General features: G+C 35.8%; 1 protein-coding gene across 3 annotated transcripts in view; it reads left to right on the top strand.

The window, feature by feature from the left end:
• Window positions 1-1,743, top strand: part of MYOM1 (myomesin 1) — a 158,225-nt gene extending 156,482 nt beyond the window's left edge. For all 3 annotated transcript variants that reach the window (XM_051970392.1, XM_051970391.1, XM_051970393.1), the window contains one exon: window positions 866-1,743. In XM_051970392.1, the coding sequence (XP_051826352.1) occupies window positions 866-1,159 (294 nt within the window). In that variant the 3' untranslated portion in view covers window positions 1,160-1,743. The remainder of the gene's footprint in view (window positions 1-865) is intronic.
• Window positions 1,744-17,136: the final 15,393 nt, after the last annotated feature.

Raw genomic sequence — 17,136 nt, 5'->3', positions numbered from 1 at the left:
TCTCTGGTGCTTCTGCAAACTCCTTCCCTTCAGTAGAAATACCTCAAAAAATCAAGACATGTGCATGATATGTAATGATATAATTATTATTATTATAATTTATATGATACATAATTTACAATAAGGCAAATGTGTGATCTTGGACAAATTATTTAACCTCCGGTCCTCAGTTTCCTCATCAATAAAATGGGGACGTTGGACTAAGTGACCTTTAGGACTCCTATCCACTCTGAATCCTAGAATAGTGTAGCAACAGGTCTATTTTGATATAGGTAACTAAGAATAAATTGACTTTGGGGAAGAATTTTGGCAGGACAGCCTTGTAAATTCCACAGGTTAAGTAGGACTTGGGGAAAAGTGGAAAACAAAGAAAAATAAATTTGAAAATGTTAGATGGTACAAAGCAGTTGTGTGCCATTCAGGGAGTATGATGAAAAAATACACAGGTGGTGAGGATACCAATGAGATTTCAGCACTGTGGTGGAATGAGAATTTTGCCTTACAGCAAAAGTGATCAGTTGGCATTTATGAAAGAAAGGGTGATACATAAGAGTGATAGGTGAAGCTAAATGATAACAATTAGGTTCCAAATTTCCAAAGTCAGAGTTCAGTTCAAAACAACAACAACAATCAAACTTAATTTGTTAGTAGATTCTTTAGTAAGTTAAACTTCAGGGTGGAAAGTTTAACTCAAAAAGTTTAACTCAAGTGCACAACAGCCAACAACAGCCTCTGGTCCACAATCTGTCCCTGTTTATCCTTCCCATCTGGCTATGACAGAGAACTCAATAGATTATTTTTGAAATTATTATTTAACTATCTTTTCTTTCACTGCCTTCTCTCCTCTATTAATTGTCTTTTTCAGGCACTGAATCTTACTTGCAACCTATGGGGTGATCCCAGTCCCGAGATCTCGTGGTTGAAGAATGAAAAGTCCCTGGACTCAGATGAGCATTGTATCCTGAAGCTCGAGGCTGGGAAGACAGCCTTCTTCACCATCACAGCTGTCCAAACAAATGACTCTGGGAAGTACAGCCTGGTGGTGAAAAACAAATATGGTACTGAGACAAGTGACTTTACTGTCAGTGTGTTCCTCCCAGAGGAGGAAGCAGCAAAAGCTGCCTCTGAGACCCAGAAACAAAATAAGAAGGCAAAGTAAACTTTAGGCTAAGGAAGAAAGGTATGTGAGCAGAGATGAGACAGCCTCTGACAGGTGAATGCAATGGTTCGAGCAGGAGATAAAAGCAGTCTTTGGGCTGTCCACTGAGTTCCTATGTTAGCACTGCCCCACAAGCATCATTGTGAAATCTCCCCTGCCTCCCCCAACTCCCCCAAACCAGCTGACAATGGCCATCCTCATGGCTTTCTTCAGAATTACATAATTTCTTAATCAAATGACATAGGAAATACATAAAAAATATAATTTTAAGGAAAAATCAGAATGAAGTTATGGGGGAAAAGGGAAGCTAGGATCAAAGAGATGCTTCCTAGAGTTTTAGAGTAGTTGGAGAGAGTCTTTAGCACAGGTGATCTTAGACAGAGTCATTAGAACCTAGTGTAGAAAATGTGGCTCACTGAGACAAGGTGTTAAGCCAACTGGTATTTTCTTGTGTGTGTGTGTGTGTATGTGTGTGTGTGTGGCCCTAAAAGAGATTTGCAAATTGTGTCAATACTTGTTTTGATGTTGTAATCTCCTCCTTGTTGGCAAATAAAGGCTCATATACCTTTCTTTTTAACCCAAAATTTATTTTCCTGATTCTTGAAATGTTACTTCTTAGTTTTGTTGGCCATAGTAGAACTTATCTAACATAATCTCTTTTAAAAATTCATTGTTCAAGACTTTTAATGTTATGTTAACACTCTTTATAATTGTTTCCATTAAGTTTATACCAGTAAAGGCAATGCCTATGAGAAATAACCAAGTCCACCAATTGCCACTAGTTAAGTCAGTTTAGTAGTTTTAATGGACAAATTTTATCCACTTTGCAATGATGATCAGAACACGAAAATATCTGTTTCTGGAGGTAAAAAATTCCAAACAGTTAAGTTTACACTTCACTGCCTGGGAGTCCGAAAACAGAGCTGAGGCCTGTTTTGTTGTTTGTTAGTAAAACAAATTACTTATTCTCTGAACTTCAGGAACCTGATGTTATGAAAAACAGCAATAAATAACACTTTAAAATTTAAAGAATGTTCATTCACAATGACCCCATGAAGCGGGTAATGCACGTACTATGTGAATACTGAAAGGATCTGTGATTTAATCAGCCCAGTCCCTGTTTGGAACTGCCTGCCTCAATGCAAATTTCATCTCCCCTCTGACTTGGTATATAGTTACTAGAAAGTTAGCTGTTAAACCACTTGTTTAGATTTTCAGATCTAGTGAATGTCAGAGGCTGGATATGAATTCACACCTGATTGATTCCAAGCTCATGTCCCTATCTACTACACCATGCTAACCACAAAGCAGGTAGGCAGGTGGCACAGGGGCAGAGTCAGGAAGACCTGAGTTCAAATGTAGTCTCAACTACTTAAAAGCTGTGTGACCCTGATCAAGTCATTTAATACTGACTTATCTATAAAATTCCACAAAATTTATTTATCTATATACTGAACTGGAGAAGAAAATGGCAAACCATTCTAGTATCTTTGTCAAGAAAACCCCAAATGTAATTGCAGAAAGACTCAGACACAACTGAATAGCAAAATAACACAAATATTATCATCCTTTAGTTTTCATCCATCTATAAAATGGAGATAATAATGGTAGAAACATTATTATTCCCATTTTACAGATGAAAAAGCTGGGACTCTTAGAGTCCCATATAGCAACGATTCAAGCCCAATCCCAAATTGAGTAACAAAGTCTAATGTTCTTTCTGGTATGTTATGCTGCTTTTACTAATAGCCAACATTTAGCATTTTACATGACACAATTTTCTTCTTAGAGTTGTTGCAAACCTTCGTGAAATATTTGCTTTGTGCTTTGTAATTATAAAGCCCTATGTAATTTTTTAAAATCCCAAGTTGTAGGCATTGCATTGTGGTATGCTGGATAAAATACTAATATGGTAAATCTCCATACTGGAGATCTTTGACTGGCCAGTAATTTGTTCTGTGATCCTGAGCAAAATAGCTTACTTTTCTTAGCTTCACTTACATCATCTATAAATTGAAGAGTTTGGTTTAGATCTCTGCTATATTCCTTTCCTATTCAAACATTCTAAATGGCATATAGAACCAAGTTAAAGCTGCAGTAAAAGATTAACAGGTTAGAGGAAACCGGAATAAATGACTTACCCACACTACCAAAACTATGAGAATTTTTGGAGACTCTTCTGCTTGGAACTATGCAATTTAAATTCACACAAAAAAAATCTCATCCTTTTCCATTCTCATCTCTTTCCATTTCAAAGAATATTTGTCACTGAGTATAAATCTATCAATAATATTCACTAAAAATAAAAATAGTTTAATTTAACCTGAAGTGATAGTCCATATTGTGTCCCCAAGATTATGAAGGAAATTATTTTAACTCATAGATCCTAGTCAGGTATGTGTCCCAACATTAGTTTTCTTTTTTTAATATAATATTTTATTTTATTTAATAATAACTTTATATTGACAGAATCCATGCCAGGGTAATTTTTTTATAACATTATCCCTTGAACTCGTTTCTGTTCTGATTTTTCCCTTCCCTCCCCCCACCCCCTCCCCTAGATGGCAAGCAGTCCTATATATGTTGGATATGTTGCAGTATATCCTAGATACAATATATGTTTGCAGAACTGAACAGTTCTCTTGTTGCACAGGGAGAATTGGATTCAGAAGGTAAAAATAATCCGGGAAGAAAAACAAAAATGCAAATAGTTCATATTCGTTTCCCAGTGTTCTTTCTTTGGGTGTAGCTGCTTCTGTTCATCATTTATCCATTGAAACTCAGTTAGGTCTCTTTGTCAAAGAAATCCACTTCCATCAGAATACATCCTCATACAATATCGTTGTCAAAGTGTATAACGATCTCCTAGTTCTGCTCATTTTAATCAGCATCAGTTCATGTAAGTCTCTCCAAGCCTCTCTGTATTCATCCTGCTGGTCATTTCTTACAAAACAATAGTATTCCATAACATTCATATACCACAATTTACCCAGCCATTCTCCAATTGATGGGCATCCATTCAATTTCCAGTTTCTAGCCACTACAAACAGGGCCCAACATTAGTTTTCTTTCAAACATATGATTCATTCCTGAAGGAGCTTGCCAGTCAGGTATTTTAATCACTGATGCTTATACATACTCAACCATTTCTGGAAGTTAATGATTGTCTGCACCTTGCTTTAAATAAAAAGAAGAAAATAATCTAGAAACAATAAGCTGTGTCACAGCAGTAAGCTAATAAATACTTAATCACCAACTCTTCAGGGAAAAATATGTTAAGACACATGCTTAAATTTAATTTTGATTTTAAACATTATTTCATCACTTTCTTAAGTCTAGACAAGCAACAAAATAGTCAAGACCTGACTTTTACTGCTGATTTTTGAGTATAAATGCTTACCCTTGAACATTTTATAATTGGCTCTCCTGAACTCATACAAGTCAGCCCCAACATGTTCCTGACTATGCATGCTTTCAATTAAATATGTTCAGCGTCCAAAATTTTTGCAAATTTTATAAGGGACGGGCAAAAAAACTATTTTCTTGCTCTTTGAGAAAGGCTTCTATAGATTGATCATTGTCCTTTATTCTCAAAGAGGACCAAAATGATCACTATGTTAGAGCTGTCACAGTGTACAAGCTCAGAATGCTCTGCCACAGGTTGGACACAAATAGTCCCAGGAACATCTGGGCTGGATTCCCTAACCGCTCATCTCCCATTTCTTCTGAGCCAATTCATTGCTGCTTTGCTCAAAGAGCACAGCACCTTCTCCAACAACGGCACGCCATGCAGGGCAGTCCTGTGCCAGTTTCTCTCATGTCACACAATCAAGTGTAAAGTTTTTAGGAGAGACCCTTGTATCACTTTTTCTGACCATCTTGTGAGTGCTTGTCCTCCATGAGTTCTCCATAAATAGTCTTTTTGGTAACCATACATTTGGCATTCGAACAGTGTGGCCAGCCCAACGGAGCTGTTGCATGCAAGTCAAAGCACAATGCTTGATTTTCTGAGTCCATAGAAGAGAACCACTTCCCATGATGCACACAATTCCTGGAATCATTGTTTTAGAATAAGAAGGGATCTTAAAGATCGTCTAATCCAACCCAAACATTTCAAAGACAACCAAAATCCTATTGTACTTTATAAGAATTAACATCCCCTCTCCAGATCTCATTTAGTTTCATGCATTGGCAGCATGAGAATGAATATAAAGTCAGCCTTCGAGCCATGGAGCCCCAGGTTCAAATCCTGCTCTGGCTATGTGACTGACCCTGGATGTCCCCTAATCCTCTCAAATGCTCTAAACAACTCACTACCACTCAAGTTTCATAGAAAGTGTTGACCTATATTGATAAAGGTTCCATAGGTCAATAAACACATAAGTCCAGTGTCTATCCCTAACTCACTTGACAGGGTATTCTATCAGCATTGTCAAGATGCTATGGAGATGTGAAAAACCGATTTTATCAAAAATTATAGCTAGAAAAAATGGAGAAAATGTGTCATGCTTTATACATATTTTCCCCCAAATTATGTTGAAACAGTAGACGAAGAAAAGGATTTTTTAATAATTGTTATTTGGATCAACAACCCAACTTATAGTCTAGATAATTCTGTCTTCGTATGTGAGGGAAGAACCAAGGGATAAATAGTCACTCTACCAAGAGTCCTCAAGCTGCTTTATTTCATTCACTTTTTAAAAAAATAACTTCAGGATTGGGCATCTGCTGGCCATAATTAAAGATAAATTAGAGGCCTCTGAGTTCCATTATTAAATGCCAGTCACTGGGCTAAGGGTGGGGGATATAACAAAAGACAAAAACAATCTCTGATGTAAGGGAGCTCACACTTCTGTACAAATGGAATCTATCCAGGATAAATTGGAAATAATGAGCAGAGGGAAGGAGGGAACACTAAGAAAACTTGGGAAAGGTGATAGAGGGTGAGATTTTGGCTGGGACATGAAGGAAGCCAGAGAAGTCAGGGAAACTAGGAGGAGGTAATGAGGAAGGAGAGAATTTAAAGTATGAAGGAATAGCCAGTAAAAATGCACAGTTGGAGGAATGTTTAATGATACATTTTTAGGCTCTCTGATAGATGCTTTTGTAGGGGATATTTTGTGTGTGTGTGTAGACGGGAGGGGGAGGTTGTCTTTGTTTTTTTCCATAAAATTCTTGAAGCTATTGTCATATTAGTCTAATGGCTAAAGCAACAGACTCAGACACAGATTGAAAGCAGCCTGGTACATGGGAGGAGAATTATGGGGAGGAAAGGTTTGTGGGAGGAGAAGAACAGGGCTTAAATCCTGGTTATGACTCTTACTGCCTGTGTGACCTTAGGCAAGACAATGATCTTCTCTGGACCTCAGTTTCCTTAACTGTAAAATGAGGAATTTGGACTATATGGTCTCTCCAGCACTGTGATTCTAGACCTGAGATCCCTCATGATTTTCTAGTTGATCACAAACATTACTTTTTACTTCTCTGTGCCCCAGATTTTTCATTTATAAAATATTTTACAAACATAGTCCACCAAAGTGACTTGATTTTGAAAAATAATATTCTGGAGTATGGGATAAGAGGCAGAAGGTACTGCCATGGCAGGTCCTGGAAAGTACTGAATGCTTTGGAGAAAGAAAGATGGAAACAGAAGATACAAAATCAAGTTATCAATTGCCCTAGAGAATTAAAATTCTCTCAGTCTTAGAAGAATGCGCAATATAAAAGGTACATAAACACAAGGAAATATGTAACATATTATACGATTAATCTATAATTATTTATTAGGTATCTATTGTGTGTCAGACACTATCATAGGTACAAGAGATACCAAGGCAAAAATAAAACAGAGATTTTGAGTCTATCAGTAGAGATAATGTGTACATATAAAGTGTATGAAAATATATTCAAAATAATTATCAGATAATTTGGATGGGAAAACACTGGCAGCTGCAGAGGGGAGGGGCATCAGGAGAGACTTCACATGGAAAGTGGCACTTAAACTGAGTTTTGAAGGAAACAAAGAATTCTAGACATAAATGTAAATGATTTTCTGAAAATCACTCCAGTGAACTGTTTGTTTTCTAAGCACAGCTATGCTTTGTTTTGCTGATTCAATGATTTCGTCAGTTAAGGGCATTCCATTCTCCAATGCAAATCAAAAGCTATGCCTTCTCCTGTGAGATTCTTATTCATGCTTTCCCCAAAGAGGATCTAGATTTACTCTTATTCCTCTTGTCTCTCAGGGCACCGGTATATCTGTTGTTTCTCATTCTTGTTACAACTCATTTTCTATTCAAATATATCTTTGATTAGTTCTTCAAAGCATTCACTGAAATCTAATTTGTCATTGGTCCTAGCTTGCATCTTTAGATGCATCATTTTATTATATACATTTTAATTCTTCGGACATTATGGTTTTGCCCAATTTGCAGACTTAAAGCACTAATAGATATATTGCTATAAAAGGGATGGGAATTTGCAGCAAGGAGCAACTCAATTTTATAGACATATGTAAGTGCTTGCAATGTGCCAGGCTCTGTGTTAACGCTGGGGGATATAAAGAAACAAAACACAGTTCCTGCCATCAAAGAGCTTTCCTTCTCCTTGGGGAGATAGAAGGAGTATAAAGATGAATAATATAAAATATATGGAATGTTGGGAAAGACATAGAGAAAAGAGAGGGAACAAGCATTTATTATAATCTATTAAGTAACAGCACTGTGCTAAATATTTTACAAATATTAGGAAAAATCCAGACAATAATTCTGTAGGAAAACTTGAGGAGGAAAAATCATTGAAAATGCCTACTATTTTCCTGACTGTAATCCAATCTTCTCCATCTACTCAATTCTGAGTGCAGATAATTACCCATTTTTCAGTGTCTCTCTAAAACACACATATTAATAGATTAATTTAACCCATTATGTTTTTCATCTAGTTTATTGTTCACTGTGATTAGCTAGACCAATCTCTTTTGCATTACTCTGGATTTCTCCAAGGAGGTTTTGGAGTTTTCCTGGAAATTGTCACTGTAAATAGGAGCAAGCAGAAAACCTCACTATCCTTTGTCTGAGTCTTATGCAAAATATCTTCCATTACTAACTGACAAACAGGTATAGCAAGCATATTACATCATCTCCCTGTTTAATTCCTTGCGTGTTATCAATACTTAGGGGATCATTGCTTGTCACAGTCATGCGGATTTTGAAACACTTTTCTGAGGAGGATGTTCTGAGCCAAATTCTTTCTAGAAATATATTAACAACAAACACAGCAGAATTTTACATTATCTACATCTCAGAATGTTGTGTGACTATTAAGATATGGTCTGCTACTTAAAAAAACAAACCTGTAAAAAGTCTACTGTTAGCTGTAAATGGATCCAATCATTCTGGATGGAATGGAATAAGAAAAAAATTGTTCAATTGCTTATATGCTTTGAGAAATCCCACCTCACAGCATATATCTCAACAAAAACAATGATGGATTTTTAAAAGGTCTCTAATATAATGAACTATTCATAAGAATACTGTTTGTAATACAAAAACCTGGAGACAAATCATATGCCCAATGATTAAGAGATAACTGAAAAAAAAAAAAACCAGCAACAACTGTGGTATATTAGGGGCATCAGGGGCATCATTTGCCATAAGAAGCAACAAACATAGGAAGACTTAAGATCTAATATGAAAGTGAAACCCAACAAAAAGTTACACAATGACTACAACCATGAAATTGAAAAAATATTGAAAGGCAGCAAAATGCAGATTAAAAAAATAAATAATTTTGGTTCCAAATTATTAAAGTTAAAGTACACATCCTTTGGACAAAAGTAAAAGTAGCATACACTAACTTTTGTAATCATTATATTATACAATTGTAATCCATTTTTCTATGGAAAGGTAATACAGTATGTGTATTGGGGTGATGTTTATTGTTATGTAAAATCATTTTTTTACAAAAATTTAATTTTTAATTTACAAAATTTGTGCATTTTGATTTACAAAATTAATTTTACAAAAAAAAGGGGAAAGCTTTTTTTTTTTCCTTTCTCATATTTTCACTGAATGTGTTTGGCCTTTTTTGTTTTTTCTTTTGTAAAAGCACCATCTATGATCCTTTTTCAGTCTTTTTAAAGTCTCCTCTCTGTTTTACTCAAAAATTGATTCCTACATGTCTTTAGAAACTGAAATACTGGGTGTGAGGGCAATCTGACTATGTTGTCACCTCATTGATTGCCAATGTTGATTCAGCTGATCTTGGACACTAGGAGGATGTCCCCTTCCTCCCTCACCACTCTATCTGCATCCTTCCTGAAGCGATGTGTTCAGTGGAAGATGACCTTCCACTATAGAGACTATTCTTTACCATTCTTTGGTCAAAAGTATATAAATTGCTGTTCTTCTCTGTAAGAACTAGCTCCCAAGATTCATTTGTAGGAGAGCATAGGGAAGACTAGCTTCCAGGACTTCAGATACATTCAAATGAGGCACTGTACATAGCAGTCTGCCTTTCTTTTAAAAATAAAAAGGAAAGAAACTAAAACATCTCCAAAATTAATTTTCTTCAGTTTAAATTTAGTTAAGTTCAGACAGACTTCTTCAATACATCACTTAAATGTGACTGCCATTTTTTCCCCACATAATGCTTTAGATAAAAAAGTGATGGAATCCAAAGGTTTTTACTACTTTTACTGAGGAAAATAAATAGCTACAGAAATGCTGGCCTATCTACTTCATATTGTATACTTTGGTTTCTCTTAGGTATTTAATTTATAAATGATCTTTAGATAATCTGTTTTTTTAACTGAATCTCCTCATTTTCTTCTTGCTGTTGCTTTGGGCTGCCAAATCTCTCAGAATGACAAGAGAGCATATCCATGATTAGATGTTAAAGAAATTAAATATTTTCTACCTAAACCAGTTTCTAGGTTCTTTGAATTTTCCATATTTTAGTAGTTATCTTCTATTTATTTTGTCAGTTCCCATTTTTTGGAATTTAAACAGATCAAGTTAGAACAACTGTGACTGTAAAATGTGACTTCTCTTTATCTTTTCTCTTAATCTGGTGTTTATTTTTTCCTCTGTTCTAGCCAATTGATGACTTAACAATACACACATTTTCTGAAGTGACTGCTTACAGGATTTTTTTTTACAATTTCTGCCGTTAAAATAATGGCATTTTATTTTTTTTAGTATGCTACATCCATTCCAATTATTTTCTTAAAGAAACTATTCATTATATGAATGTGACACTTCTTAGTTTGCAAACCTTGGATCTATTTTTGAATGATCATGAATCATTTTTCATGTAATTTTTCCTATCTCCCCTTGCACTTACATTTCTACAATGAAATCACTGATAATAAAAATATTTATAAACAGACATTCATGTAACATTCTAAGGTTTATAAGCATTCTCCTCAGGACAGGGTCTGTAGGTAATACAATTATCAACCACATTTTGCAGCTATAGAAACTGAAGGTCACAGTGATTTATTGACTTGAACTCCTCACACAGCAAGTATCAGAATTAGGAACTGAAAACAAGTATCTTGACCAGAAATAAACTGTTGAATATTAAATATTCATTTGCAACCCAAGGTTCACTTATTTGAATAAGTCTTTCCTCATGGGTAAAGAACAATAATGCAAATAGAGTTGAGTCCCAGCTCATATGATGATTCAGTTTGGAGGATCTTGTCAAGGTCTTCATAGAATTCCTCTCTTTTTTCTTCTTTAAGAAAAATGTAATTATCTTGATGATGACTTGTTCGATTACCCACCTACTAAATGTTGAAAAGAAAGAAGGCCAAGTATCACACTATTCTAGCTATCTCTGGACAGATATTTGAACCAACTCTGCCAACTTCTTTAACCTCTTAAGAACAGCATGTGTTACTACTGGGCTTATATCCCAAAGAGATCTTAAAGGAGGGAAAGGACCCACATGTGCAAAAATATTTGTAGCAGCTCTTTTTGTAGTGACCAGAAACTGGAAACTGAGTGGATGCCCATTAATTGGAGAATGGCTGAATAAGTTATGGTATGTGAATGTTATGGAATATTATTGTTCTGTAAGAAACAATCAAGAAAACTTGGATGAACTAATGCTAAGTGAAGTGAATAGAAACAGGAGATCATTGTACATAGCAAGAGCAATATTATATAATGATCAAGTCTGATGGACGTGACTCTTTCCAACAATGAGATGATTCAGAGCAGTTCCAATAATCTTGTGATGGAGAGAGCCATCTACACCCAGAGAGAGGATGTGGGAACAGAATGTGGTTCACAACACAGCCTTTTCATTCTTTTTGTTGTTGTTTGCTTGCATTTTATTTTCTTTCTCTTTTTTTTTTCTTTTTGATTTGATTTTTCTTGTGCAGTAAGATAATTGTATAAATATGTATGTATATATTGGATTTAACACATATTTTACCATGTTTAACATATATTGGACTACTTGCCATCTAGGGGAGGAGGTAGGGATGAAGGGAAGAAAGTGGAACACAAGGTTTTGCAAGGGTTAATGTCGAAGAATTATCTAGGCATATGTTTTGAAAAATAAAAAGTTTTAATTTAAAAAAAGCAAAAAAAAAAAAAAAGAAGAAGAAGAAGAAGAAGAACAGCATGTTAAGATGGAAGAATACAGGTAGCAATTTAGTTGACCTCTCCAAAAATTCCCTTCCACTAGATTCAGAAGCAAGATAGACTTCATACTGTTAGTTTGTCAGGGTCCCCTCCCTTCAGAGAACAGACTGGTCAGTTCCCTTCCAGGTCACAACTCTATTGTCCATATGCAGTTTCAGGTCACAGTTCAAGGGCAAAAAAAATAGCTCTTGGGTTGGTCACAAGGGAGTAGGGCCCATGATTAAAGTTCCAAAGTTGCAAAGGTTACAAGGTCAAGAGGAGAGCTGTCAAGACGTAGGTGCAGGCAACCAGGAGTCCTTCTTAGCTAAAGACTAAACTGTAGACCAAGAGAACAGTGACTCGCACCTCTCCCCGGATCATTACCTTGGAAGCACTGAAAACATACAGACCCTCCAGAACTAACTCTGAAAATAGCAACACAAAAAAAGCTTGGAGAAGTGTTTCCTCACCCCCACGATGGGCAGAGTCCAAACTCAAGAAATAAGCTGGAAAAATGACCAAAGAACAAAAAAGAACTTCACTATTAAGAATTACCATGGTCAGGGAAGATCAAGAAACAAACTCAGAAGATGACAACAATGTAAAAACACATAAAAAGAAAAGCCTCAAAGAAAACTTAATTGAATCCAAGCCCAAAAAGAATTTCTGGAGGAGCTTAAAAGAGAGAGAGAGAGAGAGAGAGAGAGAGAGAGAGAGAGAGAGAGAGATAAGAGTGGTAAAGGAAAAATTAGGAAAAGAAAAGTGACTCAAGAAAATTATTGTTTTACGAACAACTTGGTAAAAAGAAGCACGAAAAAGTACTACAGAAAATAACACCTTAAAAAACAGAATTGGCTTAGTGATAACAAAACTCACTAAAAAAAAGAAATTCTTAAAACACAAAATAGACCAACTAGAAAAAGAAAATACAAAAACTCACTGAAAAAAAAAAAAGATTCCTTAACAATTAGAACTGGGCAGCTGAAAGTCAATGATTTCATAAGACATAAAGAAACAATGAAACAAAATCAAAGAATGAAAAAAGAAAAAATATAAAATATCTCATTGGAAAAACAATTGACCTAAAATGCAGGTTATGGGAAGATAATGTAAAAGAATTATTGTACACTTGAAAGCCATGATCACAAAAAAAAAAAAAAAGAGCACAGACATCATATTTCAAAAAATTATCATTGAAAGCTTCTTTAATATCTTAGATCTAGAGGATAAAAAGAAAATTGAAAGAATCCATCAATAACCTTCTAAAAGAGATCCCAAAATGAAACTCCCAAGATTCCAGGTCAAGAGAAAAATATTGCAAAGATCCAGAAAGAAACACTTCAAATATCATGAAGCCTCAGTAAGCACCACACAAAATTTAGCAACTTTCATGTCAAAAGAGTGAATAGAGTATCCCAGAAGGCAATGGAGCTTGGGATTACACCCAAGAATAATCTACCCCGCAAAAGTGAATATAATCCCCCAAGGGAGAAAATGGATATTTAATGAACTAGCCCACTATTAAGTATTTCTGATCAAAAGACTAGAGATAAATAGAAAATCTGACATTCAAATAGGAGACACAAGAGAAGTATAAAAAAGTAAACATAGAAGAATAATCATGGTGCCTCAAGGCAGTGGAAAATACCATCTGAATCCAGAGAGAGAACTAGGGAGACTGAATATGGATTGAAGCAAGGTATTTTCACCATTTTTGTTTGTTTGCTCTTCTTTCTTGTGTTTTTTCCCTTTTGGTCTGATATTTCTTGAACAACACAACAAATAAGGAAATATGTTTAAAAGGATTGCACATATTTAACCTATATCTCATTACTTACTCTCTTGGGAGGGGAGAAATAAGGGATGAAGGGAGAAAAAATTGGAACACAAAGTCTTATAAAAATGAATATTGAAAACTATCTTTGCATGTGATTGGAATAATAAAATACTATTGAAGAAAAAAGAATAATCATAAGGGACTCAATAAAGTTAAGCTGTATTACATTGTATTTAAGAAGGTGATATGTGTAATTCCTAAGTGATTTTTCATTATTAGGACAGTTAAAAGCAGTCTATAGAGATAGAAGATATTAATGTAAATTGCATTGGGATGATCTCAAAAAAAATGAAAGAAGGAAAAAGAAGAATGCACTGAAAAGGTGAAATGGAGAGGTAGAATTGGGAAATTTTTTCTCACATAAAAGAGGCACACAAGAAAGAGCTTTTATAGTTGAGAAGAAAATGAGGAGGGAGATGGTAGGCAATGCTCAAACCTCACTTTCAATGGAATTTGGTCAAAGAGGAAAGAATACATATACCCATTCAGTTGGATATAAAAATCTGTCTTATTCAATGGAGAAATAGGAGGAAAGGGAAATAAGAAATATGGGATGGTGGGAAAGACATGATAAAAAGGGAGGGCAGATTAAGAAACGCAGTGGTCAGAAGCAAAACAGATTTTTGAGGCAGGACAAGTTACAAAAAAGGATAAAAGAGAAAAGGATAAACAGAAGAAAATAGAATGAAGGGAAATACATAGTAATAATAATTGTGAATGTTATAAATAAAATGAAAGAGGATGGCAGAATGGACTAGAAACCAGAATTCAAGGAAAATACTTGAAATAGAGAGAGAGACAGACAGACAGACAGAGGGAGAGAGGGAATAGAATTTATTATGCTTCAGCTGAAGTAAAAAAGACAGGGGTAGCAATCATGATCTCACACAAAGCAAAAACAAAATGAGACCTAATTAAAAGAGATAATCAGAGATAACTTCTTGTTGTTTATGCTTCATTCTCAAAGAGGATCAATGACATCAGAAGGGTGATGTTTTGAATGAATGAAGAAGGGCTGTGCAAAGTCATCTCTCCTCCAGAATCTTTGGAGCCTAGTGGCAAGACATAGGTCGAAATGACTGGCAATGGCCCTAAATGCAGTGGTGATTTTAGCCATTTTAAGCTAAAGTGTTTCCCAAGTCTCAGTTTGTCTGAGGACATGCCCATTTGGTCAAGGCTAGATAAGAATTGAAGCAAAAGATGGCCTAGTTTGTCTTCCAAGCAGGGAAGCTAATAGTAGTTAAAAGGTCTTTTAGTCAATGAAGAAATATCAAAAAAGTTTATAGCAAATTTCTTTGATATAGACTCATTTTTCAAATATATAGGGAAATGAATCAAATCATTCACCAATTGATAATCAAAGATGATATGAACAGGTAGTTTTCGGTAAAAGAAAGCAAAACTATCTATTGTTATATGAAGAAATGTTCTAAATCACTATTGATTAGGGAAATGTAAATGTTGCAACTCTGAAGAACCTCCATTACATCTATTAGAAATGACAAATGCTAGAAGAGATGAGGGGAAATAGATTTATTAGTAATTTGTTGATGGAATTGTGAACTGGTTCAAACATTCTGGAAAACAACTGGAAACTATGATCAAAGGACCATTTGACTCAGCAATACAACTAATAGGCCTATGTACCAAAGAGATCAAAGAAAAAGAAAAAGGATCTCTTATGTTCAAAAATATTTAAAGCACTCTTTTCTGTATGTGTATATACATTTATTAAGCTCTTACTATGAACTAAGCATGGAAGTCCCAGGATAAACCAGGGGAAATCAGAAACAGGGCCAGGAGGAGAAAAGAGTTTGGCTCAATAATTAAAATACTTGCTCTCAAATTCAGGAGATGGCTTCTCATCATAATGATACAATAGTCTTACTTTAAACTCATTTTTACCCCATTTCCCCATCCACAAATAAGAAAAGCAAACCCTATTCCATCCCTACTTTGCATTAATACCAGCGAGACAAAAATCACTTGGAAAAATATATATTATCATTATGGCAGCTTAGAAAAAATTTTGCTCCACAAAAATCAAGCAGCAGTAATGGCTTATATCTATTGGGAATAACTCCCTTATGTATATATATTATGTATATCTTTCTTACAAGAAGGAGTTGTTGTTAGAAGTAATAATATTCAGATGGCAGATTTGATTGTAAAGAAATATCTGTTCCTGAATATTTATAAGGATTATGTGAATATTGCTTCTAAGGTCATGTCCTTGAATATGAGAGAGAGAGAGAGAGAGAGAGAGAGAGAGAGAGAATCAAAGAGACAGAGACAGAGACAGAGTCAAAGAGACAGAGACAAAGAGAAAGGACGAGGGAGGGAGTGAAAGAAGGGAAGGAGAGAGAAAAGAAGGGAAGGAAGGAAGGAAAGAGAAAAGAAGGGAAGGAAGGAAGGAAAGAGAGGAGGGATAGAGGGAAGGAAAGAGGGAAGAGGAGAGAGGGAGGGAAGAGGAGAAAAAGAGGGAGGGAGAAAGAAAAGGGAGGGAAGAATAGAGACAGGGAAAAGGGAAGGGGGAGAGACAGAAACAGGGAAACAGAGAGAGAGAAGAGAGAGAGAGAGAGAGAGAAGAGAGAGAGAGAGAGAGAAGAGAGAGAGAGAGAGAGAGAGAAGAGAGAGAGAGAGAGAGAGAGAGAGAGAGAGAGAGAGAGAGAGAGAGAGAGAGAGAATCAAAGAGACAGAGACAGAGACAGAGTCAAAGAGACAGAGACAAAGAGAAAGGACAAGGGAGGGAGTGAAAGAAGGGAAGGAGAGAGAAAAGAAGGGAAGGAAGGAAGGAAAGAGAGGAGGGATAGAGGGAAGGAAAGAGGGAAGAGGAGAGAGGGAGGGAAGAGGAGAAAAAGAGGGAGGGAGAAAGAAAAGGGAGGGAAGAATAGAGACAGGGAAAAGGGAAGGGGGAGAGACAGAAACAGGGAAACAGAGAGAGAAGGAGGGAGGGAGGGAAAGAAAGAGGGAAGAAGAGAAGGAGGGAGAGATAGAGGGAAAAAGGAAGAGAGGGAGAGAGAGAACAAAAAGCTAGACTTAAATTTTTCAGTTCTATCTAGTTGCTTAGATATTTTAGTCAAGAAAACCTAGGGACAGGATTTTTTTAAACCTATGAATACATTTTGCTCCTGAAAAGACATCAGTTCCCCTGATTCCCTTTCCAAGTCTGTAAGAAGAGAGATAGAATTGATTTCGGGGGGAGGGGGAGGCATTTGTGTGGACAAAACAAATAAACAGAATCAGGGAAAACCCTGGCAAGTAATTTTTTGTTGTCAGCACCAAAGCTTACCCCTTACTATCCCCTGCCCACAAGGGGCAAAGGAGCTCATTCTTCCTTCAAGGGCAATGAGCTTATTCTTCCAAAGCAGTATCACTGGCTGGTTTTTCCCAGCATTTTTCTCTCTCCTTTTTGGAACACTGAGGAGAGAGTCAAGGACTGTATCTGGTAGTAGGAGTATCCCTGCAGAGTATGAATGGACATTGTAATGCAATTGAGCACTCAT

The sequence above is a fragment of the Antechinus flavipes genome, chromosome 1, assembly GCF_016432865.1.
Source record: "Antechinus flavipes isolate AdamAnt ecotype Samford, QLD, Australia chromosome 1, AdamAnt_v2, whole genome shotgun sequence".
NCBI classification, from domain to species: domain Eukaryota; kingdom Metazoa; phylum Chordata; class Mammalia; order Dasyuromorphia; family Dasyuridae; genus Antechinus; species Antechinus flavipes.
This window is presented reverse-complemented; position numbering and strand designations above follow the sequence as displayed.